General features: G+C 39.5%; 3 protein-coding genes across 6 annotated transcripts; all 3 read left to right on the top strand.

Annotated features, from left to right (window-relative positions):
- The first annotated feature begins 5189 nt into the window (after positions 1–5189).
- LOC110905176 (zinc finger-containing ubiquitin peptidase 1) lies at positions 5190–11481 on the top strand. 3 transcript variants are annotated; one of them, XM_022151071.2, is made up of 9 exons: positions 5191–5345; positions 5420–5483; positions 5858–6573; positions 6659–6770; positions 7026–7121; positions 7205–7293; positions 7430–7497; positions 10146–10316; positions 11226–11415. In XM_022151071.2, the coding sequence occupies exons 1-7, from the start codon at positions 5290–5292 to the stop codon at positions 7431–7433; spliced, it is 1137 nt and encodes a 378-aa protein (XP_022006763.1). In that variant the 5' UTR covers positions 5191–5289; the 3' UTR covers positions 7434–7497; positions 10146–10316; positions 11226–11415. The 3 variants fall into 3 exon arrangements, with proteins under 3 accessions (XP_022006764.1, XP_022006763.1, XP_022006762.1); XM_022151072.2 differs by lacking the exon at positions 10146–10316 and having other exon boundaries at positions 5190–5345; positions 5921–6573; positions 11226–11481; XM_022151070.2 differs by lacking the exon at positions 10146–10316 and having other exon boundaries at positions 11226–11481.
- Positions 11482–12440: 959 nt separating this feature from the next.
- LOC110905174 (uncharacterized protein At1g51745) lies at positions 12441–16068 on the top strand. 2 transcript variants are annotated; one of them, XM_022151067.2, is made up of 3 exons: positions 12441–12874; positions 13010–13875; positions 14926–16068. In XM_022151067.2, the coding sequence occupies exons 1-3, from the start codon at positions 12690–12692 to the stop codon at positions 15837–15839; spliced, it is 1965 nt and encodes a 654-aa protein (XP_022006759.1). In that variant the 5' UTR covers positions 12441–12689; the 3' UTR covers positions 15840–16068. The 2 variants fall into 2 exon arrangements, with proteins under 2 accessions (XP_022006759.1, XP_022006760.1); XM_022151068.2 differs by having other exon boundaries at positions 14932–16068.
- A 408-nt stretch (positions 16069–16476) lies between these two features.
- Positions 16477–17461, top strand: LOC110905175 (FAS1 domain-containing protein SELMODRAFT_448915). Its single transcript, XM_022151069.2, has one exon. It carries the CDS (start codon positions 16505–16507, stop codon positions 17141–17143), a length of 639 nt encoding a protein of 212 aa, XP_022006761.1. The 5' UTR covers positions 16477–16504; the 3' UTR covers positions 17144–17461.
- The last annotated feature ends 3534 nt before the right edge of the window (positions 17462–20995 follow it).

Here is a 20995-nt window from a genome sequence, read left to right on the forward strand (position 1 = left end):
AAGAAAGGGAAACTAGCGCCTCGATATGTTGGACCTTTTAAGATTCAGGAAAGGATCGGAAAAGTCGCCTACAGACTCGAACTACCAGAGGAACTTAGTAACGTCCACCCGACTATCCATGTGTCAAACCTCCGAAAATGCCTAGCTGATCATGATCTGATTGTACCCCTCGACGATCTTCAGGTAAACGAAACGCTGCATTTCGTGGAAAAGCCTGTCGAAATCATGGATCGCCAAACCAAGCAACTCAGACGCTCACGCATCCCTATCGTGAAAGTCCGATGGGAAGGCAAACAAGGCGCAGAGTTCACTTGGGAACTCGAAAGCGACATGAAGGCTAAGTACCCGCAGTTGTTTAAATAAATATCTGAAGCGAGAAATTGGTAAAATCATTCACGGTGATGTGCAGCTTTTAGCCTAATTTCGGGATGAAATTCCCTAAACAAGGGGAGGCTGTAACACCCCGTGTTTTCGAATGTCAAAGTCAAAGTCAAAGTCCAAGTCCAAGTCAAGTTTGACTTCTTGACTGTAACTAGTCTATTTTATGTTTTGTATTATGTGGAGTAAGTGTTGTCAATCAGAGAAATCGAGGTAATCGAATGTTTAACCGACGCGAAACGATTTACGACTGTGAATAGTAGGAAGTAACAATGCGATAAAGTTAACCAATCAATAATCAAGCTAATCGAATCATCAATCGAACTCGAAATCTCGAATTATGCGAATTTGGTGTTATTATACGTCTGTGTGTGCCTTATGTGTTACCTGTGCGTGTTTACCTTATGCTATGTGTGGTGATCAATCGAAACTCGAAACTCAATCGAAATCGAAATCGAATATGGAATGTAGATGCTTGTATGTAGATATAGTGGTTGGGATTAAAAGTAATTTGAATAGGAAACTCTATCGTACTCGTATCGTCTTCAATCAAAATCGAAATATCAAAAATCGTCGCACCGAACACTCGAAACAGGCTGTGGATCGATCAGGCTCCTAGCCGATCGAACAGCCCAGCCGATCGGACAGACTGTCCGATCGAGCAGGCTGTCTGATCGAGATGCCTGGCCGATCGGCCAACCCTTTCCTCTTTGGGAAGCCTATAAATAGGCATGTCATTGTCATTCTTTCCACTTTTGAAAACCCTCTAACCGACCAGCTCGTGCTCCCCTTCTTTTCTCAGATTTCTTCTGATTTCGGTAAGTTTTCATCCTAAATCTTGTACTTTCTTGATCAATACACATTCCTACACCTTTCTATCTTTCAAATCTTGATTTCTAACCGTGAAATCATTAAGATCTAAGCATTCTAGGATGATGTCATCATGGTGTTCTTCAAGAACTTCATTTTTTGGCCTCAATCCACCAAGAATCACTTGGGTCTAGCCGATTTCCACATAAAAACACTAAGATCTACCACAGATCTGAACATTTACATAGTGTGAAGGATTGAAAGATAGATTTTCCAACTTGCTTTCAACTCTTTTACAATCAATGCCTTCAAACCGGTAGAAACGGAGCTTGAGCCAACTCACTGATCATTCTAATAGTCAAGTGGTTCAAGATTCGGATTCTATCTACGAGATTCACCGATTTCGGGTTAAACTATAAACTCCGTTCCGAACCGTTCACCGGGCGGACTTGGGTGATTCCTGTCCGAGCAGGGGAAACAAGTAAGAACGAAGGTGCCATGGTTCAACTCGTTGTCAAAATATCTCAATATAATGTCAAACAATCAGAACAGCCAAGTGTTAGACGAACAAGCCGACCAGGCTGTTTGAACGAACAGCCCAACCGATCGGACATGTCAGCCGATCGACTAGGCCAGCCGATCGGCTAGCACATGGCCCCACACTTTGACAATTTCATGATGTATAGTATTGAACGAGGTGATGTTCGATCGAACGAGCTATTCGATAACATTACTCATCGGATCATGAGATACTATGCTTCAACCCTTAATCGATTTTCAACTCGTTCGACGTATTGGAGTGCCACCCGATCAAACATGTTGTTCGATCCGGTGACATCCTGTTGAGGACTACTACTGAAGTGTCTAACCGATCGGTTAAGCCGGCCGATCGAACAACCCGTTCGATCGATCGACCTGAAAGGTAAAAACGCTTCAATGTTCTCAAATGCTACAACGAAAACTCAAAAGGACAAGCCATCATACATAAACACATCCTACACAAAGGAAGAAACAATCCACTCGAACAGTCCAACCGATCGAGCCTACCGGCCGATCGAACAGACTGTCCGAACGGACTGTCCAACCGAATGAACAACCCGTTCGATCGAACCTACCGTTCGATCGACCAGGCTATTCGACCCATCATCACTTGTTTCCATTTTACACGTCACTCGTCGTTATGCTATCAAACTATTCAGGCTAACCCTACTCTCAAGCGCTCCCTTCAATCCATCAATCAATCGCTGTGAGTATACTCGAACCCTTTTTGCTTTAGCACTTTTGGGTGTTACATACGTTACTTATCTAAAATCACAATCGAACACTCTACTCAACTATTTAAATGATAACCGTTCTGCATGTATTACGTGACTAAATGAATGCTTGTTGTTATGTTTACACGTGGAATGCTGTCTACCTGCCTTAACGACGTATTACTATAGTTTGGACTCAGCACCCGTTCACACGGGGGTTGTTAAGGACAATTACTTGCATGGATTATGGTGGTAATCATGTATTGCGAACTGTCTCGGACAGTCAACCTGCAGTCATTGGTATCGATAGATCCATGTCGATAATTAACATGCTTCGTTTTCCTCTGTGTACGTGCTGGTTATGCCTAAACTATTTCGAACTCTATATGCTATTATCAAACTTGTATGCTCACCTTTACATTTTATATATTGACTTTATTTTAATGTATGTGACAGGCAATTAGGATGCTTATCTGCTAGGGAGGCGAGCTAGGAATAAACGTCTAGGGCATAGTTGTCTGTAGATCTTGCAGATCGAGTCTCTAGAGGCATTTGAACAATATTTATATTTTATTTAAATCTGAGTTGTCGGAACAGTATATTTGACTAGATGCTTATCTGTAATAACTTGTTTTATTATTTGGGATACGGTATGGGACGTATTATTTAAACTAAATAGTAATGATAGTTGTTGTGGAAACTTCTGGACAATCTGTTTCGCTCAGTGCCATGCCCCGATGATTCCGCCATCGGTTGGGGTGTGACACCGGTGGCCCTCGCGGGCCGCGTAAGTTCTTATTAAGGTTTACGCGGGCCGCGTAAAACCTAAAAAGTTGCTATAAATTGCTGGTGCATGAGCAGTTCATCTGTGTTCGAAAATTTTGTTCAAAAACGAAGTTTACTGCTCAAAATCGTAATTCTAAGTAGGGAAACGCTGCTACGATTACAGGGTATTAACTCGATCACTGCTACGATACAATGTCCGGTCGATTGAAACCAATCCGATGGATGTTTAAGTGCTGCCCGAATTCGGGCTATACTTTGTCATTCGTCGTGAGGGTTTTGATTTCGTGAGCTTATCGTAAATGTTGTATTAAGTTACTGACATAGTTTCGTATGCATTGTTATTTAAACTAGGTTACGAGGTTAAATCAGTAGGCAAGGTTCTGTCCGGTTAAACTTGCAATGTGAGTCATTCTTTTTTTATCAAGTTGCTTTACAAAACCCTAAATGTTTTCCAGTTATACTTTGCAGTGATTAAGTCTTTGCTAATCTTTAATTACTGGCAGTATGTGGGGGGTTTTGTGCACATTAATACTAACGATTTATCACTGTTAGGTGGGGGAGCCTAATTAGTGATACGTCCACAGTCATAGATTCGGTCGAGTGACAACTGAACCGGTTAATTATACGATAGGGCAAATATAAAAACCCTTAATGCTGTAAATTTATAACAATGTGTCTTTTGTGCAAATTAAATGACTCGTCAGTATTTCTCCGATAAAAATCTTTTTAAACATGTTTCAGGTGACTTACTGTAAATCAAGGAAAAGTGCTAGGTAGCACTAAAAACTTGAAGAGGTGGCTCAATAAAATAAATAAACATGTTTTGTAAAAGCCAGTGATTTCCTCGTGAAATCCCCTTTATTGTAAATTATGGGGTTTGTCCCAAATTGTGAAATAAAATAATTGGGCATTTTCAGTTTAAAAAGATCCTGTCAAATATTTCCGCTGCCAAATTAAATAATCCATACCACGGGTTTCTGTCCCGCGGCGGGTCAGGGGTAATGACAGAAAAAAGGTGGTATCAGAGCCACTGATTTAAGCCAATTAAGTATTTAGAAATACTTAATTTTTCTGATTGCCATTTTGTGATTTTGTGAAAACTTAATAAGTTAAGCTTGTGTCTAGCTTAGGATGTGTGAGTATGCCCGACCCAGTATCTAAGCTCCTTTGATATTAATATACTTTATTTGTTAGCTTGGGATGGATGAGCTTATTTTTCTCTACGTTTAGACGTAAGTTTCATTAAAAATGGAGTAGCGTTAAATATAATATATTATATTATTGTTATTAAACGGTCTCCTATACTACTAAATATTCATTTAGGTTTCTCATATTTCAAATGACCATCTTACTCGTTTGATAACATATGAAATAAAAATTTTATATATTTTTATTGTCTACAAAACGGGGTGTTACAATTCTGGACTTCATTGAGTCTTGAAATTCGGCGTTTCAACCCGTCACCTCCAACACACCTCACCGCCCACCTCCGACGCACCAACCACTTTCAACCAGTGGCGAAGCTTGAAAATTTTCATCAGGGGCTCGGAAGTCACCGAACCTAAAAATTATATATAAGTAAATTTTATGTTTAAAAAACTGGGGATCGAAGACGCATATATTTAAAAATTTTATAAGATACATAACATTACCGAGCTAAGAGCATTCACATTCTATCCATCAAATCTTGAGAGAAAGGTTTTTAAATTATAAAAAGTGGTTTAAGTGTTTGTGAGTGGAGTAGAGAGAAAATGTTACTGTTCATTTGTATATTTGGAGGGACACTGTTCACCCTGTATAATTTTTTAATAAATTTTGAAAGTGGTTGTGAGTAGAGGAGGGTGAAAAAGTAATAATAAAGGTATAAAATATTATTATTTAATTGAAAGAGGAGAGAATATTTAGTTGTTTTTAGTGTATTTATAGGGTATAAAATGGTGGATAGGATAACTCTAGTTGATTTGTACATATAGTTTTGAATTTTTTTAATTCAGAAAGTGAAGCGATTAAAGTGTTGGTATATATTGGAAATGAATGGATTTGATGTGGAAGAATTGAATTGATGTGGTCATCTTGCCCTTTTTGCACGCTTCAAGTTCTTTCAACAGAACTCCAGAGGTATCTATCTATCTATCAGCATCACTCGATTTGTGTTTTCGTCTCTTCATATACATGTTTGTGATGTGATGCAGGCACGCCAACAATCACTTCGAGGATGAGGATCAGGATGTCCGATTGGCGAATCATAATATCTCGGTTTGTGAATCTTTTTTTAATTGTTTCCACTCTGCAAAACCTAGGGCTAAACAAATGGACGCCCGCTGAATATCATTAGTTTCTCCAGAGTGAATAATCATATACCGGCTGTACTAGATTGCTTATAGGATTTTTATAGATTGTAGACTGTTGGCTCCTAAAATCTCTCGTATTTTTACAATGTCATGCAGAAAGGTCTGGTTAAGAATTTGAATCAGTGAATGAAATGCTAGAGTGATACTGCATCTTCTAGATAGATGACACTTTTTTTTTTTTTTTTTTTTTAATTTTAGGGCTTATATGCAACTACATGTGCACACAGCCTCCAAAAAGCTCAGGCACTTATTAGTAATTTTAATCTTTGGATATGGCAGGTTGACAATCCCATGCAAGCAGCAGCAAGTGTTAGTTCTGAAGAAAATATTCGTCGTTTACAGGTGAGGGATGCCAACCTTAAGCGTGAGGTGAAGCATGGTTTTATGACCTTGTTGAAGAACTGTTTAGAGTCGGAGTCTGGGAATTCTATAAATATATTGTCAGGTTACACTGATCATTTCCAGAGCTTAAAGTTTGAAGATGTTGGGTGGGGGTGTGGGTGGCGAAACATCCAAATGCTTGCCTCTCATTTGCTTGTCCAAAGGCAAGAAGCAAGGGAGGTTCTATTTGGAGGAGTTGGGTTTGTGCCTGATATCCCTTCACTCCAACGATGGCTTGAAATTGCATGGGGGAAGGGATTTGATGCAGCAGGATCAAATGATTTTGATCAAAAGATATACGGGAAACGAACTTGGATTGGCACCACTGAGTGTGCTGCACTTTTTCGTTCTTTTGGGCTTCGTGCTTGCATTGCGGATTTCTGTTTTTCAAACCCCCCAGATGATGTTGTAAAACCCCCACAAGTTATTGGGCCAATGGATAAATATCTGAATCGATCAGATGCGTCTGATCCAGGCTCTAGTAGTAATGCTAAATGTTGCCCTGAATCGGTCAATGGCCAGCAGCTCCTTGCCAACTGGGTGTGGTCTTACTTTTCTGACAACAGTAGGCTCAGCAGATCAGGCTGCAACCAAGTTGTTGTCACTGAAAAAGCGTAAGTCTAATCCCTGTTTCCTATTTAATTAGCATTTATTATATGTCAGGATGGTTCATTGTGTTTCCATCTTGTATTTGAGCAGGCCCTTGTATTTCCAGCACGATGGGCATTCAAGAACTATAGTTGGAATTCAATTGAAAAATCTTCCAAATGGGATGCAGCAATCCAATCTTCTAATTTTAGATCCTGCTCATGTGAGTACAACACATGCTCTCTGACTGTATGTGCAATGTGGGTGTTTTGTTATTGATGCACTGCATTGGGTGTAGTGACATGGATCTAAAAGCTACTTTACAATTGGGTTTTGGAGTTTGGATCAGTTTTTGTCTGTATTTTTTGAATTAGAAAATTTGTTTTAGCCCTTTTCTTTACTCTTTTGGGGGGTGGTTGTGTACAGAAGTAAACACATGCCTGATGTTAACATTATTATACTACATAAATGTTGTCAGAAAACACAAGTTTTAGAAAGTTGCCTGAGCAAGAAAGTTGGATGGCAAAGGTTTATAAAAAGAGGGGTTCACACTCTCAAGAAGACGGAGTACCAGGTTGGTTATATGCATGCACCGATTGTATTGGGTTTAGTAACCTACCTACCTGCTTGCTGACATAATGGTGTGGTCTCTTTTAGTTGTGTTATGTGGATCCTGGAATTGCCGCTGGACCAGAGTTGGAGAAGCTTAAGACCTTGGATAGTTCCCGTTTTGAATTTGAACACCTGTGAGTCAAGTGGTTTTCTTCATTTGTATTTTGCAAACATAAGGAAATTTACGAAAGTAAAACGGGGTACAGTAGTAGTAGTTGTATGATTGTTGAAGTTATATACTAATATATTTTCAACTTCTGAATCCTGTAGATAAGGGCTATGCTGCTATGGTGTGTGATATCAGTTTCGGACCCCCACATGATTTACTATTTCTTTCAGTAAGTTACATTTTAACTTCTTCCCCTCACCCCTTTGATTCAGTTGAACAATTCTAGTTATATAGTTATCATATCTAGAAGGTTTTCAGGTGCAAAATTATTCCCTTATATGGAGTTCTTATGTACGTTTTAACACACAATCAATATATATACACTTACTTTTCCAGGTCATATCACAAAATACAGATTTGATTTTTTCAAAGCATGCTCGGCACGTATTAACTATTTGTCATCTGTTGCTTCTTATGACCAAGTGTGTCTTGAATAATGGTTAGAAGAGGTTGAACACAACTATAAACCATACTGGTTTGCTATTTTGGCTTTCGGAGTGTGTAAGCTAGTGGGATTCCCTCACGCGATGCGGCGGGAGTTCGGTCAGCATCGGGTCGGTTTGTTACGTGGGGGGAGTTTGATTTGATTTGATTCGTCACGCTATTAGAGAAACTCGAAATACCAAGAAATTAAATAGGTTAAAAGGCGTATATAATATATAGTTTAAGTGGTGAATTTAAAACTTGAAAAGAAAATAGCGTTCACATAGAAAATGTTTTTTTAATAATAATAACAATAGTAATACTAATAATTTACCGTATCTTTGTAACTAACTTTGCACTCACAGTTATAGCGTTCAATTTTTATGCCTATGAGGGTGAAGGGGGTGCACCCTTATGAGATGGGAGAAAATTTCTACCCACCCAATCATGATGTGTCATGTTATTTCTTCTCTCATACCCAACTCTTGCCCAAAAAAGACAAGGGGTGGTTTCCACTCATGCCATGGAGGTAAACTAATTTTTTTTTCTTTTACTTAAACTACTTAATTAATAAATGAAACATAATTTTAACAAAATAAAAGTAGATTAAATTAACAAAAACATTACATTAAAATAAACTAACTAAAATTACATTAACTAAATTAAAAAAAACATTACATAAAATTAAACCTACTAAAAAAATAAAACCATAAAAAATTTAGAAACTACATGGCCAATTATATTTTTTTGTGATCTCGCGTTTTCGGGCTAGTGTGATTTCCAACATCTCCGGTGGAACATTGTCGTGTGGCCTGCTAACGTCTCCAGATCCTTATCAAACCTAATAACGTCTCTCGATGTTCATCCGCCAACTCCATATATTTTTCCTCTTGTTTCTTTTTAATTTCCACCAACTATTGTTTCATAAATTTGTATTCTTGGAGCTTGTCGGACATACCAATTGAGCTTTCGCTCGATGTTGCGAGTCCTTTATCTTTTTTCTCTTTCCTTTTTTGCCTTGTTGGAGAGGGGTCTACGTTTATGTCGGGTATATCACTAGCGAATTTGGAATTCGGTATACCCGCCTGGTAGTTACCCGAATCCGATGACTTTCATTTCTGCCCCGAACTACCACTCTCCTCACCCACCAATGGTACTGGGGCCCATTTCTAATGCTTTCTAACCACCTATCACGCCTCAATATGAGGAAAGCCACCCGAATGTTGCTTTTGGTAATCTTTTAGCGCTTGTTCATAACATAAGCATCGTCACTCCCGCTAGGACGTAAACGATCATATAATAAAAATATAAATTATATTAAGGTAAAAAATAAGAATATCTTAGGGTAAAAAATAAGGAATATGTAAACGTAAAAAATTATACTGCTTGATGCCAAAAACTGTTGAATAAGTTCAACTTTGCCTGCATAGCTTTCCATTTCGGACGGATTTGATGAACGGTCCGCGAACTTCCTCCAACGGTTGCATTGTAGTGTACGAGAACTTTCTTCCAAAAACCTTCCGATTTTTGGGCATTTCCTTTTTTCTTGTTAAGACTACAATGCACATACATCATCGTTAACACCTCTTCTTGTTTCTTCGTTGTGAATCTGCCTTACCCCCTTTTCCTTTTCGTTCATGTTCGGCTTCTTCTTCAGCTTCAAGTTCTTCCTCTTCTTTGCAAGCCGCGCCCCATCGCCTACTTTGTGGTGGATAGTTGGGTTGGTACACACTCGATCCGCCTCGTCTACTTTGCGAGCCGCGCCCCCTCGCCTTCGAACCGGAACCCGAGACTTTTTTCTTGTCATCGCCCTTGTTTTGTCTATCCATAGTATGCTTTGAGAGTTTGTGAATTGGGTGAAAAAATGGAATGTAAAATGGTAATATTTATAAGGTATTTAATTGTTTTTTTTTTAATCAAATGGCCATATAGCCGTTAAAAGCACCCCCCAACGGTCATCTTTCATGTCCAACGGTTATATATGTGTGCGGTGAAGAGTCCCCGCTTTTCAAATTTGCCGCGTGATATAAGGGGTCGGCGGCAGTGTTCCCCTAGCGGTACCGCACCCCTTACTACTTCCACCCCGTTCACCCTGAACTCCTCTCAACTGCAGAGCCCTTTCTCTTTTCACGTTAATTTTTTCAACTGTGTTTTTTACTTTCTTTGGTCTGCTCTGTTTGAACTAAGGATGGGCATTTGGTACCGGGTATCAGTACCGAACCGTACTATGTATATTCGGTATAGGTACCCATTTTCCTCGTTTTTCGGTACCGTAGGTACCGATATTCACGGATAAAACACCAGTAAATACCGGTATCGTATTGATGTCGGTACCGAACCGGTATATTCGGTACCGGTACCGTTACTAATTTTTCCTTGTTTTTTGGGTACCAGTACTGGTATATTCGGTACCGGTACCGTTACTAATTCTCAGGTGATTACTAGTGTCTAAGGAGGTGTAAGAACCAGAGAGATGGTGTTAATTCGCGGGAGAGGTGTCACAAAGTGTAGGCTGCCGTGGCAGGCTGCACAAACTGCAGGCACAACCCATTACAGACCGTAAAGGTAATGGCTTACGGTCCGTAAGGACCTTAATGCGTCCATGGTTTCAAATTCCTTACGGTCCGTAAGGCATAAGACTTGCGGTCCGTAAGGGACTTATCAGAATAAAATAATCATAACTACCTTACGGTCCGTAAGGCATATGCCTTGCGGTCCGTAAGGGTCTTTCAGAAGCCAAACTTTGGCAATTTTTGACAAATGATCCCTCCACATCCAATCTTCCACAATTTTACATATTTAGTCCCTCTCGTTCGAATAATTTTGCATATTTGAGAGTTGATTGGACACAGGTTGCCATATGATTCGATATAAATTACCGAGGTGTTACATAACTATATTAGGACTGATGCACATGATTTAATGTTTTGAACGATGATATGATTTCAATGACATTAGCATAAAGATGTTTTACATGAATGTTTAGATGTTTGAAATATACGCCTATGTGTTTTTTGACTTTAAACGTGATTTTAGAGTTGCGTATGTTAGTAGTCTTTGTCTAGGGCAGGGACGAGTCTTATATGGGTAATTGGCACGTTGAGGTGACTTGAACCCAAGATGATGGGTCATGTTGCGTTGAGGTGACAATATGTCCAATACATACACGGTAGCTGTGTTGAGGTGGCAAACGTCTTTTGATGTGGGTCGTTGTTGCGTTAAGGTGACATCGTGTCAAAAATGATGTAGACAGATTCTTGCATTGAGGTGACGAGAGGCCAAAGGGTGGTGAGCACCCAAATGAAAAATGTTTCTTTTAGAAAGCTTATTTTGAAGGTTAATGTTCTAAAATGTTTTTACGAAAATGTGTTTTGAGACTTATCATGTCTGTAATGTTTGCAACTGATTACTTGTTTTACTCGCTTAATAGAACTCACCTAGCGATACTGACAACTCATTTTGCACGTGTGTCAGGTTAGTGATTGATGTCCCTGGATGGCGGCTCCCCAATCCAACTTTCTTTTAGTAGACATTGGCATTATCCATTGAACTGATGTTGATTTTGAGACTGTGTTAGACGTTTTATCATTTGTACACTTTAGTTTATTTTATGACTTTTGTTGTGGTTGTTTGAATTTTTAGTCTAAAACTACATGTGATGCCATTGTATCCACAAGTAAGGTTTCCGGGTTTTTAGGCCTTACAAACAATTGATTCAAATTGATTAAAATTGTACTTGATCTAGCGTTAAAAAATGAACTGATACGTAAAAAATGAAATAGAGGCATATTGTTAACAAACTGGATGAAAATTACAAGATTTGGAAACATGGGAGCTAGGAACGACAATGTCAGAGACAGACATGAAACATGTCACGAAACGACATGGCCTTAACAGGTTAGTGTTTGATCTTTAACAGGTTTCGTGTTTTAAACAGGTCGACATGATAACACTAGTTAATTTTGTGTCTAAATAGTTAAGAAACTTGTTAACATGTTAGGCACCCATTATGACATATTAATAATTTTTATTTAGAAAAATAGGAAGTGGGGTGGGGTTTTAATATATGAGAAAAAGGAAAAACATAATCCTTTTTTTTTTTTTAAACGGCAAATTTGGATCACTGACGGACCACTGTAGTATCATCGTGCCACCAGCAGAACCACCCGATCATATCCATCCCCACTAGGCAATAATGCCTATACACCAATTCAGGAGGAAACCCAATAAATCTGGAAAAACCCCCTTTGTGAGAATCGAACCCATGACCTAATGGTCATAAGTCTTATCCCACCCCTAAGATACCACTAAGCTATAATGCCATGGGTGAAAAACATAATCCTAATTTTGAAATCTCAAACATCGCAACTCGTAACCGCGTCTCCCTCTCAACAACACGTCTCCACTGTTGGCGTCCTCTCACCACCCCTCTAGGACATGCTCGTGTCTTAACATGTATTCATGTCTTCACAAGTCGTATGATACACTGATAAATTTTTGTGTTATAACATGTTGTGTTCATGTAACCTGTTTATTATCAAATTCGTATTTACTTGTTTTGTGTTCGTGTTTTAATATGTCGTGATGCTACAAAAAGATATGGCTTATTTATTATTATTATTATTATTAATATTATTAATCTAATTTTTAATAGTATAATTTGGTAAATCTTGAATTTATTGGAGATTTAAGATAAAAACGTGTCGTGCGATTGTCTCCGCGTGAAGGTGAAGAAGGTGAAGGATTGATAGAGAGAGAGAGTCCGCTCCGGGGAGTTTTGCCGATCGACTACTAACATTATTAATTATTATTATTATTATTATTTTGAAATAATTAATAATCTCCAGATATGAAATAGCCCCAATTTGAATGTGAGCCCTAACCCTACATCTTCAATTCAATGTGGAGGTTTAGTAACTGAATCAGCTAGAAAAAGAGATGATGGAAGCAGAAACGGGGGGCATGGTTGATTCCGGTGTTGGGACCATCGTGTGGGTTCGGAGGCGTAACGGGTCGTGGTGGCCGGGTAAGATACTGGGCTCTGACGAGCTCTCTGCTTCGCATCTCATGTCTCCCAGATCTGGAACCCCTGTCAAACTTCTTGGCAGGGAAGATGCCAGTGTGTAAGTCCAGTCCTCCTTTCCTTTCTTTACAAATATAGTTAATTACTTTACGATTTGTTACTTATCATCATCATCATCATGTATCGTCGTCGTCCTTGAGGGATCTTCATCTAAGGTTTGTTTGACATTGGGCAGAGACTGGTACAATCTGGAGAAGTCGAAGCGAGTTAAACCCTTTCGCTGTGGTGAGTTTGATGACTGCATCGAGAGGGCCGAAGCTTCCCAGGGAATGCCTCCAAAGAAAAGAGAGAAGTATGCACGCAGGGAAGATGCCATCCTTCATGCTCTTGAGCTTGAGAAACAACTCATGGAAAAGAAATACGGCAACAACAACAACAACAACAACTTACTAATGCTAAAGTCAACATGTGACAATCTGTCTCTTGAGGAGAAGAAGACAAATGGTCTTTCTTTCCCAGCACCAGCAGCAGCAGCAGCAGATGATAACAGCCCCGAAGTACGTCCTAGATTGAGAGGTTTGCAAGAACTTGGCGTGGCTGGTCCTCTTCCTCTCAACTATAAACTTTCTCCCTTGGCGGCTGCTGATTCAAATGGTTCCCATAACCATGTTGCTGCTGCTGCTGATGAGGTAGTCATCAGTAAAACTCTGCTGGACAAAAGGAAAAGGTCACAACAAGAGGGGAATAGTAATATTGAAGAAACATTGAATAAGAGGCGTGATAGGCGTCGCCCTCTTGTTCAGGTACTCAAGAGTAGTGCTAAATACTCTCCCTACATTCAACCCTTGCAGCAGCAGCAGCAGTTACAATCAGGGAAGGAGGAGCAGAGAGACACTGCAACAATGGTTGGCAATGATATAGGTGACAGCTTTGACTATACACATACTCTCCCTGACCAGGTGGAACCCAAGTTTGAAAAAAGCCCCACTGGATTGAGTGAAGAGAACAACACCACTGGATCTAATGAAGACACTGAAACTGACTCTTCTGGCACTGAATCTCTGATGTCAGACACTTATGATGCCTCTGCTGCACTTTCAGGTCTCTTTCTTCATTATTTTTCATTTTTGTATGCCTTAGGTGTGCCTTCCGCATTCATACCTAGTTAACAATAATACATATTACATACATTCTCTTCTGCAGTATTACCTTATATGTATATTAGTTCAAAGTCCAAAATTAAAAAAAGATGTTTTTTCCAATATGAGATGGTCTTGGTTTAAAAAAGTGTGACGCGCGCAAAAGCGACAAGGTCTAAAATCAAAGCGCAAATCGCAAAAGCGGTGGGCTTTTTTGTACGTGGGGCGCAAGGTGCTTATATATATTTTTTATATATATCCTATATAGGCTTCCCTTACCCTAAATATAGTGATAATTAAGGTTTATATATGATTTAATGTATAAATCACTTAATGTACAATCATTTTAGCTACATGTATAACACTTTAAAGCACAAAAACACCTTCTGTACAAAAACCGCACCTCAGTGGGATTTTTTTTCAAAAAAAGCTCGCTTTTTGTACAGAGCTCGTCTTATGTCACACATGGCGCAGCTCTTTGCGCCTAGGGTCGCTTTGCGCTTAAGCGCGCTTTCTAAACCAAGGAGATGGTTCAGTCAAGATTGCAAGAAGGCGTAAGGATGGTTCAGTGTTTGGACACATAAACATAGGCCAGAGTTAACCTGGTTCAGTTTTCTTTAGTTAACCATACTATCATAAAAAAAACATAACACAGAGAGACTGAAAAACCAGGTTTATGATGTCTAGCAGTGTGGCAAGGGGATTTGAAGGACCCGTAATGAATTCTGAAGGCTGTTAAATAAGTAGATAAATAATTAAAAGTTGGATTAAACATACCTAAATGAAGGAATCATCATCATCATACATACATACATACATTCTGTATTGGGATGCTATTCTTATTATTTGTTAAAATGTGTTCAGTTTACAATTTCCACACTAATAAAAAAAATAATGGTTGCTTGGAGGATCCTTAATTCTTCTGGTCTCACTATGTGTCTTGTTGCTTCTTGTGAATTGACATTTAGAAATCTAATCTTTGATTTTTGTATAAATATGGATTTGTGGTTAGATGAAGGTGAAGAAGACATTGAGTTTATACCAAAGTCATTTGGAAGATCTGAAGGTGCAATGGAGCATGAGAGCATGAGCGACGATGACTCGGAAGATAGCGAGGATTCTCTACAGCTACAGACTGTCTCGAAATGGCAGCTAAAAGGGAAAAGAAATAGTCGCAAGAACACAGAGAGAAAGGTGTTGAGTTCAGGAGCATGGATGAAAGAGGAGACTTATGGCATCATCAATTGGGAGGACCCGGAGCCTGAGTCGTGTTTCAAAGGAGGAGGATACTACCACCATGATCCTGTATATGTTAGCAGCAGCAGCAGCAGCAGGATCAAGTCCATGTTGATTGACGTGGATGTAGGGGTCCAATCAGGTTATCAGAGAGAACATGTGCCCATGATTTCCCTCATGAGTAAGTTGAATGACAAGGCAATTGTAGGCCACCCTATCCCTGTTGAGACCCTACAAGACACTTCCTCTGATTTCATCCTGCTTTCTGCTGCTGATGATGAATCATTAGCCGCTGCTGCTGCTTACGACTCAACACTTCAACCCTGGAGGACCGCCAGAAGGACTGCCAAGTGTCGCGTTCCCCGACCACCCCATTTATCAACTTTGGAGGAAGATCAAGACGAGTATCTGGTAGATGAAGATGGCAGAGGGAATCGTAAATCAAGAAAACTCCTGAAAAAGGCGCATCATAGGAAGACCGGCACTTCATCTAGCAACCAAAAAACAAGAACTCTATCTTCTATAGGTGGGACCCAGCAGCAGCAGCAGCAGCAGCCGATTATGGATTTGGTGTGTTATGAAGATGAAGGGATGATGAAGCCGGAGCCATTGCCTACAGCAGTTGCGTGCATCCCTGTTAAGTTAGTGTTCAGTAGGTTACATGAGGAGTTGGTTGCCCGCCATCAATAAGAAAAAATATGCCAGTAGCGACTTGTAAATTGTATGCCATAAATAATCCATTATAAATCTGCGATTGGTCTTCTTGTTCTGGTTAATGTAGTGTTCCGTTTGTCTAAATTACATGAAAACTGTAAAGACATTATGCAGTGTAGACTCTAGAGTAGATGACTCTCATTTGTACATTGTATTTCAGAAACTGCCTCCGACTTCAACTTATTTGTAGTTGCCTTTTCTGTCACCACTTTCATGTGTGTGTTTGATTTCATAACACTAAAATGTTTAGCCTAGAAACCAGATAATGCACTGTTTATAGAACTAGCTTGATGTTTAGGTTTGAGGTGGTGACTAGAAAGTTAAATGTGGATGAAAGAGTAAAAAGGTAATCCAGTTGACAATTTTATTTTAGTAGGCGGAAATCCCGATGCTCAGCCCTAGAAGGTTCGGTTCCCGGTTCAAGTTTTCGGTTCTCATGGCTTTGGTCCGGGTTTCGGTTCCGACCCGTTGCTCAGCCCTACAAGTAGGTTTAATTCCAGGCAAGTTTAAAGGAGCTTGAAGTCATGCAAGAAGCATGAAAATAGCTAGCTGGTAGTTAAAGCATCAAGAACGTGTGTTGAAGCTTGACCTACAATTATTATTTCAGGATGGACTCAGCAGCTAAGCTAGCTTTTGTAACAATGGCCACTTATGCCAAGATCTTTAGCTTTGCTTTTATGATGATCTCGTCGGTGGTTATTTCCAGTGGAAAGAGTGACATTGACGTAGCCATAGATGAGATGGAGAGAGCAAATTACTTCACCTTTGTCATGCTTATGAACATGGTTCCACCTAATCTGTTCCAAGGCAATGTCACTTTCTTGATGCCCAGTGATAGATCACTGTCCAGAAGCATGATACTTCAAAACAGCGTTGAAGCCCTCTTGCTCCGCCATTCAATTCCATCCCCTTTGCTTTTTGATCACCTTCTTCATTTCCCCACAAATAGCATCCTTCCTACATCAGACCCCGACTTGATGCTTAAGGTTTCTAATAGTGGCAGAAGGGGTTTCTTCCTCGGGAATGTTAGAATTGTTACTCCTAATATATGCACACATGGGTACTCAGTGCGGTGCCACGGCGTAGATGGTGTGCTTAGCATAGACGTTCAGAAACCCTCTCCAATCGCTTGCTCTTCATCAGCTGCCCCATCGTTGGCACCCCCTAATCTGGCTCCTCCACCGCATTATGAAACATCAGGTGGTGGAAGGCCACAGCTGAGGTTATCATTGACATGTATAATTATTACATTTGTGTGGGTAGCCTTGGGACTGGCTTAACTGATGAGTTTCTTTCTTCTTAGCTAATGTTTTCCATAAAATTTGTAATACTAATCAAATAAAGCAGATCACAGTCAGATGTTGATGGGTAATATTATGTTCATCACAAGGGAGAAAGATCATCGGGGGAGAAACAGATCATTGTTGATTGTTTGCAAATTGCAATAGCGGCCAGTAGTTAGGGTGTGAATCAGCCACGAACCTAACACAAAGTCTTGGGTCCACCAATTTAATTAATTGGGTGTTTTATGTCAAAACTTAGCATCAGATTTTATAGTTAAACGTAATTAGTTATATACATTTGTCTTTTTTTTGTTGTAAATTGTTATTTTAGAATATTAATACGGAAAACAAAATAAAAAAAAAAGGTTCAGTTTAAATGTGTGTGTGTGTGTCAAACCGTGAAGTAAGATCTATTGTAATTTAGACCTACTTCTTAACCAAAGAAAAGAGTTAACTTTAAAGTTGTCTGCCGTGGTATCGATAGAAGAGTATCGGTTGTTGAATTCTTTATCATTTCTAGACTTTCAAATCTCCCACGTCGCCAAAATAATCACCTCAATAACCTTTTTTCATCCTTACGACCCCTGCAAGTTTTTGACCGACTCCAACAAAGACATGCCATGGCTAGGAACAAAAGCTTAATCCAAGCAAAAACGATCCACCAAATAGATTTGGCTGCAAGACACGAAAAAAGGAGATTATAAGTAGATTTGGCTACCTCCACACCACATCTGCCATAAATGGACTTGGAAGGATTTTTGTTTCACCCTGCTTTTGACACGAAGTAATTGGCTTTTGCAGCACAGCCCATTTATTCCACCATCTCCACTTAACGTCACGTGCCTCCCCAAGCGAATTTCTAACTGCTTTCCAAAGCCATCTGCCGTACCAACTTTGAGCCCTTTTCATACGAGAATCGAGTTGGACCCATTCATCAAGGATTCCTTTTCCACTCTCATTTCCAACTGCAAACAGAACCTACCTTGGAAACACACTTGGCCACCTTCACATTTTTATTTGTTGCTAAAGAAAAACAATTGAGGGGTACTCGATCCACCCCAAAAAGAGTTTTACACCCATTACCCACCACCCCAACCAAACTATATTTAGGGAACAATTTATTGTCCACAAAAGTCTTTTCTACTATTTTCTTTTTCGACTACGAGAGCCAAGTTATATCACCAACTCCAATTCCCTCAAGCTGTTTGGGTTTGATTATCGTATTCTTGCCCCAAATTAAATGAAGTTTCTTCTCACACATGTTGATTAATTTAATAGGAGCTTTAAATAGATATAAATGAGCCCCCAAAGCTGCTTTGGCAAGGGGTAATCTCCCCGGGAAAGAAAGACTGACTTCTAGCTTTCCAACCCAACAACTTTGATAAAAAATTAAAAATTTGTCTAACTATAGGCTTCCAATGTTTTATTCTTTTTTTGAATGGCAAACGGAATTTTATTACTCATCAAAAGCTTACATCGACCCTATAGCAAGATACTACAGGAACCGAATGATTAAGAACGTTTACATATGAAAAACAACAAACCGAATTTATTTAAACCATGAAAAGTATTTCCACTCCTCCCATGACGCTATTTGTATCTTCGTTCTTTGCTTCATCCACTGGAACGACTCCTCTTTTATGTCCTCGATTACTTTAAAAACTGCTTCACCTCTCTCTTTGAAGACCTTTGAGTTCCGATTCTTCCATATACGCCATGCCATAAGTGTGAAGACCGCGTGTATGACTTTCTTTTTCACTTTCGGCCATTGAAGATCGTTTACGACTTCAATCATTTCTTTTATTGTATCTGGTTTTTGTACTCCAGAAATCTTCACCCAGTTCCAAATTTGTTCCGAGACCTCTTTAGCATACTCACATTTCACCAATACATGATCCGGAGTTTCGTCTTCTCGGCCGCACACCTTGCATATGATTGATGGAAACTGCATTCCTCTTTGCCTTAATTGTGTTGTAGTTGGAATTTTTCCTTGCACCGCCCGCCATACGGACATACTGCATTTATTAGTAGTCCAGTTGTTCCACATAAAGCTGTCTGCATCTTCATTGAGATTTAGTTGTCTTGCCAGTGTGCACCTTACACTCTTCACCGAGAACTCATTTTTATCATCATTCTTCCAAATCCACTTATCCGAGACACTTGTCAGCTGAAACTTCAATAAACTGTTTTTCAACTCCTCCATTTGTTCCTTTTCTTCATCTGAGTTTGGTGTTCTAGTCCAGGCCCAATCCCACACGATTCCGTTACGATCCGATTTGTAATATGTTTGTACCGTCGCCTTTTTATCTTTTGCTAGCTGATACAACAATGGGAATTCATCCCTTAGTGGTGCATTGCTGATCCAAACATCTAACCAGAACCGAGTTTTGTCACCTTTGCCTACTTTACTTATTAAGTTTTTTGTCAAGTTTATGCCCCGTTTCTCCATATCCTTCTCCACTTCGACAATCGTTTTCCATATTCCACTATAACTATTATTTTTCGGGATCGTATTTACTTTCCTCCTGTTTTTGTGAATGGCTTCTATAACTTTCACCCATAGTTGATGTGGTTCTTCTTTGATTCGCCACTCACTTTCACAGTCCATTCACTTGATTTCGGACCTTGTGACTATTGACAACCGCATGGAAAAAGGATGTATTTTCATCGCCTACTTCTATCCACTTCAATCTTGACTTCTGATGTAGATCCTTTGCTTTCATTTTTTGCCACTCATTTATTTTTCTTTTAGCCTCCTGCCATATTAGTATTTCCTGGTCATCAAGTCTTCTCTTTTCAGCTTCACATTCCATTTTCTCTTTGCTTTCGGTTGCCTTTGCTAATTCTGCCTCCTCTTTCTTTTTTTCACCTTTCCTCCACAATTTTAATTCCTGCTTTATACCTTTTAACTTTGCTGCTAATATCTCATCGTTGAATCTTGATTCCACTGTCTTTTCTAAACCTTTTCTGACTGCATCATCGTAACCGGGGATGCCCGACCAACTATGAAAGACTCGGAATGGCGTTGGACCGAATCTGTTCGCTATGGTCGTCAATATCAGTGGACTGTGTCACGGCCTCCGACCTGGTTTGACCCGGTCCAGGAGCCGCGGGACAGAAATCCGTGGTATTTATTTTGACAGCGGAAGTTTTAACAGGATCGTTTAAAAACTCGAAATGCCCGCTTTATTTTATTTCACAATTTGGGATAAAACCCATAATTTACAATAAGGGAATTTCACCGAGAAACCCCTGATTTACAAAACATGTTTATTTATTTTATTAAGCCACTACTTCAAGCTTGTTAGTGCTCCACAGCACTTTTTCCTTAATTCACAGCAGATCACCTGAAACATGTTTTAAAAAGGTTTTATCAGCAAGAAATACTGGCGAGTCATTCAAGTTGCACAAAACGACACATTGTTATAATCCACAGTATTAAGGGAGATTACAATGCTTCTATCAACCAATTACCCCAAATCGGTATTTGTCACTCGACTGTATCTGTGACTATGGTCAGATCACCCATTGGCTAACTCGTTGTCCAATGGTGACGGGAAACAAGTTATGTATACAAAACCCCACATACCGGCAGTAATTGAAGATTACATAAAATTAATCCCTGTAATTATAACTTTGAAAACCAAACATGATTTTGAAAGCAATTTTAGTAAAAAGAGAGTGACTCACATTGCAAGTTTATACGGGCAGAGTTTTGCCTACTGACAAGCCAAATAACCTAGTTTAAACAGCAATGCACACGAACTAGGTTAGTAACTAATACAACATTTATGATAACTCACGAGATACAACCCTCACAACGAATGACAAAGTGCGATACTAAACATC

The sequence above is a fragment of the Helianthus annuus genome, chromosome 14, assembly GCF_002127325.2.
Source record: "Helianthus annuus cultivar XRQ/B chromosome 14, HanXRQr2.0-SUNRISE, whole genome shotgun sequence".
NCBI classification, from domain to species: Eukaryota; Viridiplantae; Streptophyta; class Magnoliopsida; order Asterales; family Asteraceae; genus Helianthus; species Helianthus annuus.